At 55.4% G+C, this 18,044-nt stretch overlaps 1 protein-coding gene across 2 annotated transcripts in view; it reads right to left on the bottom strand.

Moving 5' to 3' along the window:
• Positions 1-9,904, bottom strand: part of DLG3 (discs large MAGUK scaffold protein 3) — a gene marked incomplete at both ends in the record, with an annotated part of 49,763 nt that extends 39,859 nt beyond the window's left edge. For both annotated transcript variants that reach the window (XM_082289175.1, XM_082289174.1), the window contains one exon: positions 9,578-9,904. In XM_082289175.1, the coding sequence (XP_082145301.1) occupies positions 9,578-9,904 (327 nt within the window). The remainder of the gene's footprint in view (positions 1-9,577) is intronic.
• Between the last annotated feature and the right edge of the window lie 8,140 nt (positions 9,905-18,044).

Below are 18,044 nucleotides of genomic sequence, written 5' to 3' on the forward strand. Positions count from 1 at the left end.
GGCACAAAGGTAGGAATTGCAAAACATGATGAGTTTCCAAAATTCCCAAGCAAAAGAAAAGCTGCAATTACATGCAAATGGAGGAGGTTCACTAGCCTGCTGCTGAGGATTGGGTCCTGCCCTGTGGCATCTCCCCAAGGGCTGGCACACAGGAGCTGGGCAGGGAGATTCTGAACTGAAAGTTCAAGATAATGTCTCCAGAAATGAAAGCCCAAAGCTTTGCCATAGCTTCACATCCTCCACAGAACTGGCACGGGTGCCAACCCACAGAGGTCAGGAGTTACAAACTTTCTCCAGGCAAAATACACGTGCTACAGATGTCCCAGGACAAAGGCAACTGGATTGTGATCACATATAAACACATTTCCATCTTAACCAGCAACAGGACTAAAAGGAACCTCCAGAGATGGCAAATACCAGGCCTAGCACACAGAGCTGGTCTCTGCAGGAGGCTGGTGTGCCCCACATGTCATGCAAGAAGGAATGTGCAGGACAGAGTGACTACTTGAGACACTGGGCTAGTGCATGGGAAGCAAAGTACTAACTTCTTTATTTCTGCAAATTCCCCAGACTGCATCAGAGTGAAAAGTCAATGTGTCTTTTAATATCCTTTGTTTCATATCATCTGAGGTATAATAGTAGCAGTCAGAAGGAAATGGCTCTGGAGATAAGTGAAATTCGGTCTTTACATCCTTTTAAAAGCTCTCAGGGGTAGAGGTCACAAGTGGGGAAATGCCCAACAGAATTATCTAATCAGGGCTGACACTGAGCTGCTTGTAGTCCAGCTCCATCTGCTTTGATTTTTTTTTAAAGGGTGTTAAACCATGGAGAAAGCTGTGGATTTACAGCTATGAAAGCAGCTGCTCTGTCGCAGGACCCCACCGTGTCGAGTTCTGGCTGGGAACACACAGTTACTGGCTCAGGGACACCAAGGCTGCGGCAGTGGGGTCGGCTGCAGGATGCCCAGGCACCAACAGGCTCCTGCTGCTGGGGGGAGCAGCTTTGCACCAAGCTGATGAATTAATTTCACAGGAACAAGCTCAGGTCCTGCGTGCACGGCACACACGGGGAGCCCGTGCTCACTGCCACGCACCCTGATGAGCGCTGACACGCTCATCTGCTTTGTGCCAGGCTTGCCTGCCCTTCGCCCAGATGCTGGCTTTCCCAGTGCTGGGGCTACCTCCTGCACCAAGCCAGAGCCCAATACATAGCTCCCACTGCACCTGAGATGATATGGCTCCTCCAGAGCAGCCTCTGGGTACTTCCAAGGTTGAGGCTGGACAGAAACCCACTCCTAAGGCTCCCTGAGGCAAGGAGGGGATGAGCCTTGGCTCTGCCCCTGCTGGAGAGCAGGTGTGTGCAGCAGAGAGGTGCTGGCATCTTCCCTCCAGGTTGCTCCTGGCCCCCCAAAGACCCCCTTGGCTTTCACCTGGCTGTGCCCAGGGAAGCCACCTCACAGTCCTCCTGTTAAGAAGCAGTGCATGGCGTATCCTTTCCCAGACCAAAGCCTGCTCCCAGCTGGCCCATGAGATGTAGGGCTTTTCTGACATCTCAACACCAAATCCATGCTTTGACCTATCCTTTCCCTTCTCAAGGGGAGAGGTACCACACTGCTGCCAGGGCTGGTCCCATCCTCACAGATCCCTGTGCTCAATTCTCTTTGCTTTCCTGGGCTCTGCATGGTGGCCAGAGCTGAGGGTGCTTGGGAGCATCAGCAGAGCTGCAGAGCCCTGAGAGAGAGCTGATCCCTCAGGGTTCCCACAGCCTGGGACAGGGAAAGGGAGCAAAAGAAAACAGAGGACGGAAACTTTTGGAGGCTGAAGAAGTTCTTGGCCAGAGATGAATCACCCATCCTTTTAACTGGGCTGGATATAAAGTAACTCTCTGTGCACTTTTTCTCACTTTTTCACTGCAAGAGCAGCCTGTTGGCTGACACGGTTTGGGCAGGGGGCGGACATCACCCAACAGTGTGCCTGCATGAAGGGGAGTGACAGGCTGAGCCTTGCCCCTGCCCTCCTGCACAGCTCAAAACATGGCATCAGTGATGTAGGAAATGATGGTGGGGCAGACTGTGGAGCTTGCAGGTGCCCAGACCCCCTGCGTCAGTCTCACCCAGCCAGGCGCCAGCTGCTGCCTGTGTCCCTGTGCTCGGCTCCCAGCCAGCCTGGTGGCCTGCAGGCAAGAGCAGCCCTTCTCTCCAGGCTGCCCATCTGAGCTGGCCCGTTTTGGTGGCATGAGCAGGCTCTGGGGCCGTGGCAGCAGAGCCCCTGTCCCATGGCTGCACCTCGGCACTGGCTCAAAGCACCGCGGCCAGCCGGAAACAGGGAACACGGGACTTGAAAGGTCCCTGGTCACAAGGATCTTTGGCAAAGCCACTGAAGTGTCCAAAGTGTAATGTGAACACAAGCAGCTACTGAAGGTTTAATCTTTGTTTTGGTGCCTTTTTTTTTTTTTAAGAGTAGCTTAAATAGGGACTGGAAAAAGCCTTTACGCAGTAGGGAAGGAAGAAAGCTTCCCAAACAGAAGCTCTGTGGAATCCAAGTTTCCATTTAGAAACCATTAAGGCCAGGGTGTTCAAACTTGAAAGTTAGACATCCTGTTCCAGGCTCAGCCCACTAAAATAAGTGACCCAATTTGCAGAGGTGCTGGGTTTCAGTGGCTTCTCTTTGACCTGGCAGTACCAAATAAAATTGACTTGATTCCTTTTTTCACAGGAAGAGTTGTTATTATCTGAAAGAGTCACATGCTTCTATCTTCCTCTTAGACAAATACACATGTATAGGGGGGAAAAAAGTGAATAAGGAACAGTGGTAAAATAAAGATTTCTTTGGTTCCTGGGTTTCAAATATCCTAATTTCTTCTTTTTGGTAAATTCCCGTGCACACCCAGTTAATACGTGTTAAGAAACCTGTTTCTGTGGGAAGAAAGGCAAACCAAGATCCACCAACAGAGCTTCAAGCTAAATTCTAGCTAATACAAAGGCAACAAGAAGGTATCTAGGGCCTGGTCCAGGGTGTTCTGAAGCACTACATGTTCCCAAAAATAATTACACCCTTGGAGCAGTTCCTCTGCAAGCCCCACCAAGCGAGCTCTGCAAGCTAAACTGTGAAGTTCATTCCAAATTCAGGTATTCTGAACTTGTTAAACGCTGTATTAAAAGTTTTCATCTCTAAGTCCCTGATAGACGCTCACAGCATATTGCTGGATTTGCAACGAGGGCCCTTGAGGACTCCCTACATCATCCCATCTTTGCATGTGTTAAAACCAGCTGCGAGCATTAACACAGCCCACTGCACCCACAGTGCTGGCACAACCTCACCCATCCCTGAATCACAGCTGCCAGGCTGAGCCCCAGGCTCACTGTTCCTCCTGCCAGCACGTGGGGTTTGGGGTGGCAGGCAGAGCACCTTCATCCCCCACACCGAGCTCCTGGTGGCCCAGCGTGGAGCAGTGCTGGACCTGCTCTCCCCTGGCACCCAGAGACCACGGTCCCCTTGGAGAGCATCCTGCACCGAGCTGTGCGCAGCGGGCGCCCGGCACAGAACCACGGCCCTGATTACGTCCTGATTAGTCTTAATGACTTCCTCTCTCTAAATGAGCATTCACAGCTCTGGAAGGAACGGAAGCTTCTCTCCTCCCATAATAGCACACGACGTGCCGAGGGGCTTACCCGAACAAGGCAACTCTCCAGGAACAGTGACAGTTTCTGCTCCGCTTCCTCCTCCCACCCTCCTCTGCGCCCAGGGTACCCGGACTGGGCCTCTGGGACAGCTGTCCCCTGGGTTTCCCTCTCATGCACCCCTCTGTGGGACCATACGCCCTGAGGATGGCCAGCAGATCCCCGCTGAATCCCTGGCACTGGGCAGGACTGGGCTCAGGCAGGTCCCAGTCGTGGTGGAAGAGCTGGTGGAAAGCGCAGTCACGGGGGCATCCCTCCACCAGGGATGACAGCAGATGCTGTCACAGTGGAGGCTGATGGGCTTCCTGCTGCCCCCAGGTTCTTCACGAGGAGCAACTTCCTCCACATAGCACACACCCCTGCTGAAACATGCCTGTGCTTGGCCCTGCATGCCTCACCAACGTGCTCTCCACCTCCTCCTCCAGCAGTGTGACAGGGGCACATCCTCCTGATTTTGGCAGGTACTTTGCTCTTCTTCCACATGTTGCATTGACGGGGTCTCTCCCACCTGTGCGGCTTCAGATGCTGCCTTTAGAGCAGCAGCCACATCTCTACCACAGCCTGTTTGGACACCAGCTCCAGCACCTCTCCCTGGGCTGCTCCAGGACTTCCTCCAGCAGCTCAAGACCCCAAACCTAGGCACAGCTCGAGGGCTGCAGTGTGCACATCTGGGCTGGCTGGCAGGTAATCCAGCTGGAGAGGAGCTAAGCTCAGTCCTTCAACTCACTTCTCTAATTCCAGTGTTATCCCTTACTGTATTAAAGGGATGAGTCAGAAAAGCCAACATGCACAAGTGTACAGCCCCTTTCCAAGGGATTCATATGCCCAGAGAAAGGGGGGAGAGTCTTACAGGTGAATAAATAAACTAGGGAGACAAATGTCCTCAGCTGTCCACTCCTAAACGAATTCAACATGTTTTGTGAAGGAGCACTGAGAACATCTGACCTTCCTCAGTCCAGGCTATGGGTGACAGCAGGACATGGGATGCTCCAGGGTGGGTGAGGAGAACCAGCTCACTCAGCATCTGTGTGGTAAGGTTTTCCCAGGAGAGGCACAGGGAAGGGGGATGACTTTAAAAAGCATTATCTGGGCCTTGATTTCATCTGAGGGGCAGGAAAGGAACATCAAAACCATCAGAAAAATCAGCTTCTTCCCAGGTCCACGGGGCAAGGGGCTGAGGATGGATGTGAGGCTGGGCTCGGGGGAAGGAGAGCAGCTCAGTACCTGGTTATAGCAACTCAACTGGGTGATGACGGCAGGATCACCAGATGGAGATGCCCAAGAAACAAGCCGAGAGGTGAGATCAGATGGAGGGGGATATATTAGGAACAGACACGCAGATTTACACATCATGAGTGAGGAGGTGACAAACAGGTCTGTGGAAGGGGACTCAAACTCTCACGAGGGAGTGAAGTGTGATGAGGAGTGAGGGAGAGGGAAGACTCCCTGGGACTCCGGCTGGCAGGGGGACAGGCTGGAAGAGATGCTGGAGGTGGAGGGAGGACAGGGGGCCCAGCAGTGATCACAGAGCAGGGGCTGAGCAAATGGATGGGGCCAGGAACAGACAAGCACTGTGTTCAGCAATGGAGCCAGACGCAAAGGACAAGTTTCACTACAGTTGCATCTACATTTAGGTTGCCAAAAATACCTTTCACAGATTGGCTGTCTTTAATTAAAAGGATGTCTCCTGTGCTCCTGGCACGATACAGAACTCATCCTGCCATGTGGGGCTCTGTGTGGAAGCTCTGCGGGGGGGGCTTTCCCACGGGACAGCTCCTCTTTGCCTGCATCCTTCCACGTCCTGCCAGCGCTGGGCAGCTCAGGCAGTGGTGCTTCCCTGAAATGCCCCTCCACAGTGCAGGCACAGAGAAAAGAAGGAAAACTTCACCCCCTTCCTGTTTTGGCTTCTCTCCTTCCCTCCAAACACGGAGAACGCCTTCCTCCTCTCTCCTCCTCCACGTTTCAGTGCAAAGATTTAGCTAATTTCTTCTATGAATAGCACGGGAGTAGCCATAGCAACATCACCCTGCCAACCTCACCACCTCCACTGCCTCCATGTCCCCGGCACCCTGTTCCTCTCACCCTCCCTCGCACCTCCCCAGGGAACATCTGGGGCTTCAGCCATTTCCCACAAAGCAACCTGTATTTGGCCTCCTGCCTGCCCCCTTGGTGCTCTCCCTCCTTCCTTCCAGCCATACCTGCTCATCACTCAGAAACCCTGGTCTGAACCCCCACGGTTTCTCCAAGGCTCTTTCCTCCCCTGCCACCCATGTCCCAAGAGACAGAAACCCCAGGTCCAACATCATCTGAAGGCTCAGCAAAGGCTGGTGCTTTGGCCAAGATGTGCTGTCCTGTGCCTACCTACTGCAGTTAACTGCCCAGGGCATGGGAGGAACTCAACAAGCAACGTTTGTGCATTGAAAACCACGCCTGAAAATCAGTGAAGCACTCATGGCTGATGGTGGGCAGGGAAGATCTGTCCCACTCTTCCACCTGCCTGGCCATGAAACACCTCTGCCAGGGGTGCAGGCCACACAAGCCTGGCATGCTCTGGGTATTTGCACGTGGTCAAGGACTCATCGCAATGCTGTTCCAACTCCCCTCTGCATCCTCGTGACCACCCCAAGGGGGAGAAAGGGACCACAGAAAGGGAGGCAGCAGGACTTTACATTCCTGGCCAAGCAGGGCCAGCAAACCTGGGGCAGCCCTGGGGGTTGAGGGCACTTCCTCACCACATGCCAGGGAACTGTGAGGCCCCTTCCCCAGCCCATGCCCCACATGAAAATGCTGGTGAGACCCTTGGGACCCTCATGGGGGGGCCTCTCTCTGGTCACTGTGCCTGGCACCAGAGTCCTTAGAGTGAACTAAGACTCAGGGCTGGACATTTCCTGTGGGAGGGAAAGGTGCTACTTCTGGCCCCTCAGCTCCTGGAGCAGTGCTGGGGAAGGGGCTTGGGCATGGCCAGGCAGCTGAGCACCCCTCTCCTGAGGGGCTGTGGGCGTCACTGTGCAGGGGAGAGGAGGGGTTTGAGCAGCCTGCTCCTCTAGTGCTGCACATCAGGGATGCTTCCCTGGATCACACTGCTGTTCCTCCCTCAAAGCCAGGAGTCCTCCTGTCACCCCAGTCTGGCAGGGGAGGAACTGAGTCCCCCACCAGCAAGCAAAGGGGGACAAGGAGGGCACAGGGCCAACAGGAGGGATGGTGATGGAAACAATGGAGGACAGCAATGACATCAAGTGCAGGGACCGGGAACTAATGAACAGGGAACATGGATAGATAAGGGAAAATAAATGGAAGAGATCTCAGAGGGGAGAAGAAAAGCAAAGCAAAAAAGATATGAGATACCTAGAGCTCACAGATTTCCTCCCTCCCTCCGGTGAGGATTAGGGGTTCTCAGTTACTGGCACTGCCTGAGCAAGCTAAAATGTGTCCTAGAGAAGGGGAGAGGCAGGAGGAGAGAACAGACGGGGGCTGGAAGTGGGAGGAGGTGCAGGTTGACGTTGGGACCGTGCCGTGTGCTGGGCAGGACGTGTGGGCACGTCTCACATGCCGTGGAGCTGCACACAGAGTATGTGAGTATGCCATGATGTCAGAGAACATACACCACCATATGCAACTGTGAGCACGTTTCTGGTGGCAGAGAACTAGCACATGCTTCTCTGCTTGAGTGAAGAAGCAAGGGGAGAAAAAAGGCTTAAATGAGAGGTGGTGAAGCTCCCCAGGAGGTTAACAGATCCCTGCTTACCCGGGAGAGCTTCCTGGCCTGTGCACCCCTTCCCACCTCAGCTGCTGGAAGTGCTTTCAGGGACAGTGAGCTCATTTAAAGGGGCAGCCCTGAAAAATGGCAGCCCTGCCTCCAGCCAAGGCTCTCCTGGACACGGAGGCAGCCTGTGAAGGAAACTGCTTTGCATCTGCAACATCCAGCCAAATCTACCCAGAGCCCAACATCTCCCAGCCTCCCAGAGCCAACTGGACGGACCTGCTTGCCAGAGCACAAGCCATGCCTATATGTTTCCATGTTACCACCTTTTGTCCCTCTGCCCACCACTGGACTGGGAAGAACATGGATTCCTCAGGGCTCAGGCACTTCGCACCCTTGGATCAGGAGGAGAGCGTTGCCGAGGTATTTGCTGCAAAGCTTTACTCACGGCATACATTTGCTCCACACCAGGGAGCAACGCTGCCTGCTCGGATACAGGCACTGCACATAGCACACACGTCATATTCTACATGCAGAGCCCGCTATGCCCACATAGCCTCAAACACAGGCATCCTCTGTTGCTTGCAATGCTGCGAGGAGCTTTTGATTTTCCTTCTTTTTTTTTTTTTTTTTTTCACGTTCAGAAAGGCAAAGGCAGAGCAGAGATTCCCAACGCGGACGACTTTCCGAGCAGCCCAAGCTCCATGGCAGCACCACAAAGAGACAATGATTTCTCTTCCACCATTGCAAAAACATGAAAGGCTCCCCTGCCCAGCCTGCCACGGCAGCAATGCAGCTGGCACTACTTCCTTCTCACACTGCTTGCAATCGTCTTACCAGGAATACTGGGCCGGAGCTTTCATGCAAGCAGGAGGAGAAAGGAGGGAGCAAACATGCTTCGATTTTCTGCTCCCCAAGCTTGCTGCTTTGGATGGAGTGAAGGAAAGAGATAGTGGAGGAAAGATGGAAGAATGCTTGCCAGGAATCAGCAGGCGAGAGAGAGCTGAGGCTGATTTTGATGCAAAGAGTGGCAGAGAAAGCGACAGAAAGCAGGACCAGGCTCATAGGAAGGTGGCTGGGGTTTTTGGTGCCTTCTGTAAATATCATCTGAGCTATCAGCTATGAATCTAATTATTTCAACCAGAGCTACAGACTGAGACAGTAATGAAGAAAAAATAGAGGAAGGGAAGAAGAGGGTTGTGTTTCCTGAGAGCAGAGGAGGAGAGAATTCCCATTGATTCCCGTGTGTCTGCCTGCTATAGCATCTTGAAATAATAATTAGAAGGATCAATAAGAAATCATGTGAGGTTTGAAGATAATGAATGAAAGAAGCAGAAGAAGCAAACTGAAATGCCTTTCTCTCAAGCAGGGTAAATTGTTTTTCAGGCAGGGTCTAGCCTCCATTTTAATGCTTTGCAAACAGATCCAACCATTTTCTAAGCTGGCTTGTGGGTTCAAAACAAGACTGGTCTCTCCATTTAGGGGAGAGAGACACAGCCCGAGAATGGGTCCAGGAGAACACTAATAAAATGAATGTGTGTGGGAAGAAATGGAGGCAGTGAAATGGGGCAGAATGCACACAGCACGCCAGCGACCAGAGCAGGGTTACGTAATAATCTCGGGGAGCAGGGACGTAGCAGCAGAGCAAGGAAACCACAACTCAATGGAGAGTGGGTGACAGTTTGGGAGCGCTGGCAAGCAACACCGCGAACCCACGAGGCTGCCCAGCGGGCAGCACGCACCAAGCCTGCTAAACACAGGATGATGGGATGCCCTTGATGCTGCCACGGCTTCAGGCAACGGCATCGTAAGCAGCGAGCACCTCAGGTATGGTGTCCAAAATACATCACGCCCGACGACCACTTTGTGCCAAGCAAGATCCATTTGGCCCCGTTCGGCCCTGGGAAGGCTGCTCCAGCGCTGAGCTCCGACGCTGGGCAGGACCGCAGCATCCAGCCCGAACAACGGCAACGCCAACCCGACCGACTCCGACGGCCAACCCGAGTGACGACGACGGCCAACGCAACAACGCCGGCATCGAGCCCCAGCAGCGCCAGCATCCACCCCGGCTGCCCGCGACGCCCCCGGAGTGATGCTGCACCGTGCCAGAAACACGCCACGAACCCCGGGCTACCCCGGCAGCCGCCCGCCCCGTCGCGTCCCGCACCGGGGAGCCGCTGCCCGGGGCTGGCCCGTACCTGCTCGTACCAGTCGCGGCTCGAACACGTGCACTCGGGCCACCAGCCCGGGCCGCTCCCGTTCACCTTGGCCGCGCTCTTCCCCGGCGCCGGCGGCGGCGGCTTCAGCGCGGCGGGGTCGCGGGCGGGGGGCCCCAGCTTGGCCTTGCCGCGGGCGGCGGGCGCGGCCCCCCCGGGTGCGGGCAGGGTCTGCGAGCCGTAGCCGCCGTAGCCGTATTGCTCGTGCTGCCACTCGCCGTAGGAGGGGGGGTCCATGCGCCGCAGGGCCGCCATCCGCGTTACCTCGTAGCACTCGGGGCACTTGCAGCAGTGGTGGTGCTTGTGCATCGCTGCCCTCACACCATAGAGCCGGCAGGGAGGGAGGGAGGGAGGCGGCGCGGAGGGGCGGAGGGAGGGAAGGAGGGAGGGATGCTCAGGGGGCGGCAGCGGCCCCCGCCCCACGCAAGGCGCGCCTGCCGCCTCTTCGCCCGCTCGGCGCCCCCGGCCCCGTGGGAGGAGGAGGAGGAGGAGGAGGAAGAGGAAGGGAGGGGGATGGTGTTACAGCGCGGTGGTCTCCGCGGGGGCGCGCCGCGGCATCGTCCGCAACGCCACTCAGTCCCGGGGCCGCTCCCGGCGCGGGGCGCGGGGCAGCAGCTCGGACACGCTCAGCCCGGCCCGGCTCAGCCCAGTCCGGCTCGGCTCGGCTCGGTGCGGACCGCGGCACCTGCGGCGGCGCGGAGCCCCCCCTCCCCCGCAGCGGCCAATCCGCGCCGGCGGAGCCTCCGCGCCCCGCCCCGGCGGCGGGGGCGCCGCTCCCATCCCCGCTCCCATCCCCGCTCCCATCCCCGCTCCCATCCCCGCTCCCATCCCCGCCGCACCGGGCAGTCCCCGGCCGCGCCGCCCCCGCTGCTCCCCGCGCAGGCGGTACCCAGGCGGAGCAGAAATCCTGCGCTGCCTCACGCATCACCTTGCGGCTGCCCTCAGCCCGTCTCCCGGCGCTCCGGGCAGCCCTTGTGAAACGCCGTTCCTCCAGCCCCAGCGCGGCCGTGGCAGCCCTGCCAGCTTTGTGATTGACGCCAAGAGGGGTTCACTTTGCTTCAGCTGTGGTCTGCGCTGGAGTATGAAATAATTTTTCCAGATCTGAACTGGTTGCTAGGCTGGCAGCAGCACCTCTGTTGCATCTCTGTATCAGTTCTCACCGTGCCTTTTTAGAAATGTTACCACACGTGCTCCATCCAAAACAGCAGCCTGGGGATGCTGCCACTGCCCCATGAGCCACAGGTGCATTGGGGGTGTAGAAACCCCAAGGGTCTTTGCTGGGCCTTCTACCTACTGCCATCAGGGGATGGTAAAAGCAGAGCACAAATGCCTGCTGGTGCAGCAGGGCAGGGGTGCTGCTCCCAGTGCAGCTCAGGCAGTCCTTCACCGCTTGCACAGAAGTGCAGGACGGGAAGGAACTCAAGAGTCATCCAGACAAATTGATGGGGAAAGAGAAAACCCATTACAAAATCCCACATCTGACCATTTAGAACCTGAACTCGGCCTCCTAATGCTTAAAGGTTGTAAAGAGCACTAGGGTGGGTGAAAAACTATTTAAAGAAATGGTACATAAATATGTAGAAGAGCAATGAAATGTGCACAGGACATGGCTAAAACACAGAAGCAGGAGGGGGCCACAAGCTGAGCCACAAGATATGGTGGTGCAACACTCTAGTTCAGGTTCCAAGGTCTGCAAGGCTCCTCCCAGCCTCCTGCAGCTGGTGTAATATGGCCCTGGGCACGAGCAGGGCTGTGGGAAGAGGAAGTGCATGATGGCTGGTCAGATAAAATGCCCCTGCCCACTCCTTGCTCCTTTAGCTCTTTAAACTGCAATACAAAATTACTTCTGCACTTCACCTTTGCAGACAGAAGTGCTCCTGCAGAGTTTGCTCCCAAGCAATCAAGTGAAATTGTTGCTTCTGGGTGAAGGGGAGGGGGCAGAGGACACCCCATAATCAGGATCGGCGTTGTCCCCAAGCACCACGTTCCCCACTGCACGGTGCAGAACCTGTCCTATCCAGCACTGCCTGCACTTCACTGTCTCCAGGCTGCTCAGGTTACCTCCATCACACGGTGGCTTAATGCCACGGAGTGGTGGAGTGGCTCAGACACTGACATTTCCCAGCTGCAAGCTTAGGACAGTCATTGTACTCCTGGACAAGCAAGTCTAGAGCAGCTGTCCTCACCATGGTGGCCTCGAGCAGCCGAACACAGCACTGCTGCTGAGCCCTTGGAAACAGCTCCACAGGTGAGGCTCACCCTGCTGCTCCCCTGGGCTCTTGCTGATGGATGGTCACTTATGGAACCCAGGGGCACTGTGGCACTGACCCAAAGACCCAGAGAGACGCAGTGAGATGAAGCCAATGGCTGCACACAAGAAAGTGTTTCTACCCTGCAGAGCTCAGTGCCACAGGACATTGCAGCTGTGCCCAGGAGGTCACTAGGGCAGGGCAGGATGGGATGCCTGCACGCAAAGCAAGCTTGTTCAGAATTAATCAATGAAAAACCATGTTTGTGTGCATGGCAGGAAAGCAGGCAGTGTTGGCTTTAAGAGAGGTATTTACACTTTCAGCTTTTAAGAAATAAGGATCATCTCCACATCTTCTACTGCTCCTTGTGCCATCAGATGGGAATGACAGGAGGGACTGGGGCCAGATTGAATCAGAGATGAGATTGCTGCACCAAAGTAGAGCAGAAAGCCTTGTAAAAAAGGGCAGGTGGCCAGTGTCTCCCACATGAGAGCAAAAGGACAGGAATTCCATCTCGGCTACCCACTCTGCAGCACCTCTGAGATCACTTCATCACTGAGATGTGCTCAGTACCTGTAACACAACCATAACTAATTACTGCTCCATCCCAGCTGCAAACCTCCTTCCCACTGCAGTTCCCACCCTGGGATTGCAGGGTTAGGTTGCAGGGATCATGCAGTGGCCACCCAGTGAGGTCTCTCCACTGCCAGGGGCCTTCTCCAAAGCCATCTTTGGGCCAAGGTCAGTCAGGAACCCCATGTCTGGATGAGACTGACTTGAGTGGGAGGAAAGCACCAGGGAACTGCACAAGCAGAGTCTGTCACCCCAACTGCTCACACCTGCCCTGCTCCAGACACATCTCCTTTGGATCTGTCCTGGGATGGGGGCAGGTAAGGACATGGGCATTCACTCAGGGAGGAAGCGCAGAAGCAAAGGACAAGAGCTGTTAGGGAAAAATGTTTTAATAAGGATCTGAGTGAACAATAAAGAGAAGCCTTTGATTTTTTTTTCTCCTCCCTTTTTTTTTTTTGGTGCATCCTCCACAAGGAAGGTGTCTGGTTCTCTCTATGCTCAGTCTCTGGCAGCCTTCACAGCCATTCATGCAATGGGCATCCCCACATGGGAAACACCCTCGCTGCCAGCCCTGGAGTGCAGTATTACAGCCTCCACCCCACTCCACTTCCCCCAGCTCTCTTATCTGTTAGTGCCTCATCGCCACCTGCAAACAGAGGGGTCTTGAGCCTCAGCTGCTGCAGCTCTTTAGAGCCCTTCCCTACCTGCTTGCATCTCCCATCCCCAAACCCCACATTTCCCATTTTAGCTGCTATGAGAGTTAATTCCTAATCATTTGTCATGAACTGCATGTGCCACCTGCTAGCCCCAATTAAAAGGGCAAAACTAAGCCGTGGTTGCTGCTGCCTGCTTGCAACGTTCCCGAATGCTGCACAGGACTTGGGGTACCTTATCAAGCCTAAGAGGAGGCCAGGGCTGGCTGGCCAGGGGCACCCACATTCTGTACTTCTCCAGCTTGTTTTAGTGAGTGGTGGCATTTTGGCAACTGGGGGTGGCCCTACTGGGAGACCAAAGGAGGTGGGCACCTGCACTGGGGTGCCCAGGCCTTTGCCTGGCAGGGCAGGCACAGTGCCCAGCATTTTCAGGCAGCTGTGGGCATCTTTCTGCAGTGATGTGAGCATTGAGCAGGGCTAAAGGAGATATGAGCTGATTTCCAGGCAGGTGCCTTCGTGGAGGGAAGTGATTCAAGGAAAACAAGAGTACTCTCATTCTCTACCCTCTTCCTACTGGTACTTTCCCAGTCTTATTTAAATTCAGCTTTGGCAGCTGCTCTTTTTACAGGTGCTAATTTCAGCAAAGTGTCAAGAAATCCCCGGAGGTGATGCTATTTACAAGGCATGAAGATGGCACAGAGCTAGGTTTTATCTGGTGTCACCGGCATTTCAGCCCCTGCTGCCGCTTCCTTCCTCTCGCATGAAGTCCTGCGGGAAGAGGAAGGCAAGTGTGAGGGACCAGGCACTGTGGGTTTGTTGTACCTACAGCCCTTCTAGGAGCAGTGGATGAGAAGATGGGGCAGGCTGAAGGCAGCCAGCTCCTTGCAGAAACAGCAGTCATGTGAGTGCTTGACTATCACCCAAGAGGAGCTGGATCCTGCCAGGGGAACCGAAGCCACATGTCAGCTCTGAGCCTGGGTGCGGACAGGCAATCTTTGTAACGCTCAGCAGGACGTGGAGGACAGTTCTGCATGGGGGAGGTACCTTTTTCCATCACAATCACCTGCAAAAAGACACCCAGCACATGCAGCCCGGGGAGGCAGCAGGGAAATATACCTGGGCGGGCAGGCTAGGAGGAGGTGAGCAGCAAAGAAAGGAACCAAGTGAACTTGGCTCAGTCTGTCAGTCAGTTCCTTAGCACTACCACAGACCCCACCCAGCAGGGATTTGCCTTTTGCTGGGTCTGGAGCTTGTCAATTGGAACTTGAAGAGGTGCTCTGTAGAGCACAGCTACTGGGCATATTGGGCTGGAGGTTCCTGTGAGCACGGGAGGGTTTGTGCAGTCACAGGTGAGTGGGAAGGGGCAGGATAAGAAACACCTCACTCCATGGCTGTTCCTGCCACCAGCAGCAATTCACACCAGAAAATGTGCAGCTGGGGCAATAATAACCAGGCATACCAAGGGACCAATAGCTCTCAGCACTCTCAGTGCAGATGCCCAACAAATTATTCTCCTCCAGGGCAAAACCATTTTTATTCTATTAATGATCCCGGATACATCGCCCAGTTGCTGTATCCTCTCTTGTGGCAGCAATGGCACGAGAGCCTTCAATAGACACCATTGGCTGGTTTCTGCAACTCACATCAGGGACAACTAAATGTCTTCCATGGCTGTGCTGGGGGCGGGGAGAGGAGCGATGGAGACCTGAAGCAGGTCCTTACAGCAGGGCTCAGGCTCCCTGCCTGTAAAGGAGAGCCTGGAGGTGTTACTTAATAGCAATCAAATGCAGCAGGCTTTATGGAATTGCTGAGAGCCTCACAATGCCCACAGCTGCTCTCCCCATCACCTGGCAGGGATGCTCCTGCCTTGTGTTGGAGCACTTGAAGCATGGGCTGGCCGTGGGTTGCCTTTGTGCACCTCCCTCTACGGCAGGAGGGAGCTTTGCTGCTGCATGGGCACGGCAATTACAGCACTGATGTGTCCCGTGGTCTGTGGGTGCCCACTCCTTCTGTGTGCCTCATTTCCTTTAGAAAATGATGGAGCAGAGGGAAGGTTTGACAGTGTGACCAGGGCACAACTTCACCACTCCACACCAGGGTCACAGCAAGAAATCTCATTGTCTTTAAGAGAATCAGTTGCTGTGTTTTTGGTCCTGTACCTTGATGTCTGCCTTGTGCCTAGTGTGACACCGCCAGAAATCCTGTTTCCCTGCATCCTTCACTAGTCCCAAGATGGGTGTTCTTACATACTTGAGTCTTAGAGGGAGCCAAACACACCCCGCTTGGGCTGTACAAGCCAGTGGAGATCTACTGGCCGGCTCTGCCTAAGCTGAAACGACCTTGGGGCCACAAAGCCCCATAGGCTGACTCTCAGGGGTTCCTCACCAGGACCCATCCCTGTAGGGACGGGTACCCTCCTCAGAGTGGCTCAACGTGTGGCTCTGAAAGGGAGGCAAGGGCTCAGCACCACTCTGTCCAGATCTAGCACAGACCTGCCCAGAGAGACCTTTCCGCCCATCCAGGGCTCAGAGATGTCCCCTCCTCGATTATTCCCACGCTGCTTGGGGAACTAGAAGGGGAACCCTGTGGGGTCCACGCATTCTCTCTTTCCCCTGGCCAGCCCTGCTCCAATCTGCCCCTTCCAGATGGAGCAAAGCCCATTCTGCAACTCCCACAGCCCACAGCCAGTGACTCACAGGGATGCTGGTGCCTCATCCGGGCAGTGCTGCTCCAGAACACACTTCCCGGCAGGGAAACCTGCCCAGCCGCCGGGAGAAAAACCAATGCTGGTGTCCCTTGGAGCCACGGGCCCCCGCGGTGAACGGGAGGTGGGCGCCTGGCTGGCCCGGCCCTGCCCCTTTAAGGGAGGAGGATCTGCTCGGAAATTTGTGAATGGCTGTTCCCGCCCCCGCCGCGCGCGCCGCCCGCCCGGCCAATCAGCGCGCGTGCCGCAGGGCCGCAGCCCGCGCACGGCGCTCTCTTAAAGGCGCACTGCCGCCACCCGCCCGTCCCCACACGGCCCGTTCGGAAGCCCCGAGGTGACCTTCGACGCGGGTCCCAGCCGCGGGGTGAGGAGCCGTTCCTGAGGCACATGCACACCCGTGCCTTCCTCAAGAAGGACACGCTAGCAACACAAGCCTTGGAGGATGGATGGTACTGAGAGGTGATGTGCCAGTTTCCCTCACCCTGACTTCAGGGCTTGGACATGGGATGGTCAGGTCGCAGGGACTGGACGTCCACATTGGCCAGAGCACACAGCTGGGCTGAGTTTCCCCCAAAGGCCATGAGCTGCCAAGCCATGGTGTGAGGGGGAGCAGGCAGCTGGGAGAGCTGTTTCATCACCCTACTCTTGTTCTAGCCCAGATCAGGAATGCAGGAGCACTCCCACAGCAGCGGAGCCCTAAAGCTTATGAAATCTCCCTGCAGAAACACCCCGAGAGACTTAGCTGTGCAAAATCTACCACTGCACGGTGAGGAAATAGCTGTGCAGTACGTGCCACGGGAGAGGGAATGAACAGTGCAACAATGGCATTGCAATAGACACGTGAAGCAGCGGGCAGAGCTTGCCCCTGGCTTCAGCACTAAACCCAGCTCCAGGTCCAGCCTGGCCTCCCCCTGCACTGCAGTGCAGTGCCCCCTCCTTGCTGTGCCACAGCTCCTCCCTCAGTCTGCTGTAGCCTGGGCTGTGAAATGATCTGGTCTAAAAATACCCCTTAAAAGGGGGGGACAGCCTGGCAGGACATTGCCATGTTTCCTGGACACGTGCAGGTGGGAAGCTGGTTGTGAGGCTGGGGAAGCGATGTTGGCCAGGCAGAATGGTCTCCATGCCAGTGCTCTGGGCACAGACATCGGTGTACCTGAGCAGTGCCAGCCCCTACAGCTATCCAGGCCACAGACTGCAGGAGGCCTTTGCCTGAGCCTCAGTACTTGGAATAATTTTTAGGTGCGATGCCAGCGAGACTCCTACAAGGTGCTTTGTACCTGCAGGCTGCAGGGCTCTGGCAGGTGCTGTCCTGGGGCAAATCCTTGCTTCCTGCAACAGGGCAGACAGAGATTGGCTTGAAATGTTGCCACTGCTGTAGCCATGCACGGTTTAACCCTCCCAGAGCAGGCAGAGCAAGGCAAGAGGAGCCAGCACACAGCAGAGAGCACCTTTCCAAGGGCTCACGCTTAGATTCACAAGAGGGATGATTTCCAAACCCACGCTCATTTACTGTCCTCCCCCTGTACTTCCCCTAGCTCCTACTGATGCCGAGGATAATACATCTCACAGCATAGCTTGATACTGATCCTCCAAATCCTAAAGACCATAAACCTTCATGAGCAGTTATCGTGGCTGCTCTATTTATAACAGTTCCAGTACTGCCTCTGCCACCAGAATCCTGATCTCTGTCCAGCCTGATGCCATTAAGATGCAGTGACGTTCCCCCAGCTCCAGCACTCCAGATAGAAAGCAGCTGGCCTGCCAGGATCTGCCTTCAAGCTTGGTTTGTTTCTCTAAAAATGGTGAGGAGAGCTCATTTGTTTTGAAGAAATGCACCTGGGGGATTTGTCCTCACCCTCCTGAGGTGCTGGGGTGGCTGTGAGGGGGAGTGCAACGTGGATGGGTGGAGGAGAGGGTGGCACATCCCATGCTCTGGGCATGGAGGCTCCACATTTCCAGAGCCCCTGGTGGGTCTGTGCTACAGGAGACAGTCTCCAGTGCTTCACTTCGGTTGCAGCAGGAATATGGTTCATCACCTGACAAGACAAAGCAGGAAAGGAGGAACCTGGGTGCTGCTGTGTGGACCCTGCATCAGCACATCTGGCAAACTTGATGAGCAGAGCAGACAGAGACCCAGCAGGGACACTGCAGCAGCTCACTGAGCTCCTGGCCAAGGCACTGATGGGCCTAGCCCCTGATCAGTCCCCATCCTGCTGGAGATGCCTGTGAATGGTCTTGGTTCTTGCTTTCAGAGCTACACATGAAACCCA

Source organism: Coloeus monedula (assembly GCF_965178545.1).
Source record: "Coloeus monedula genome assembly, chromosome: 12".
In the NCBI taxonomy this organism is placed as follows: domain Eukaryota; kingdom Metazoa; phylum Chordata; class Aves; order Passeriformes; family Corvidae; genus Coloeus; species Coloeus monedula.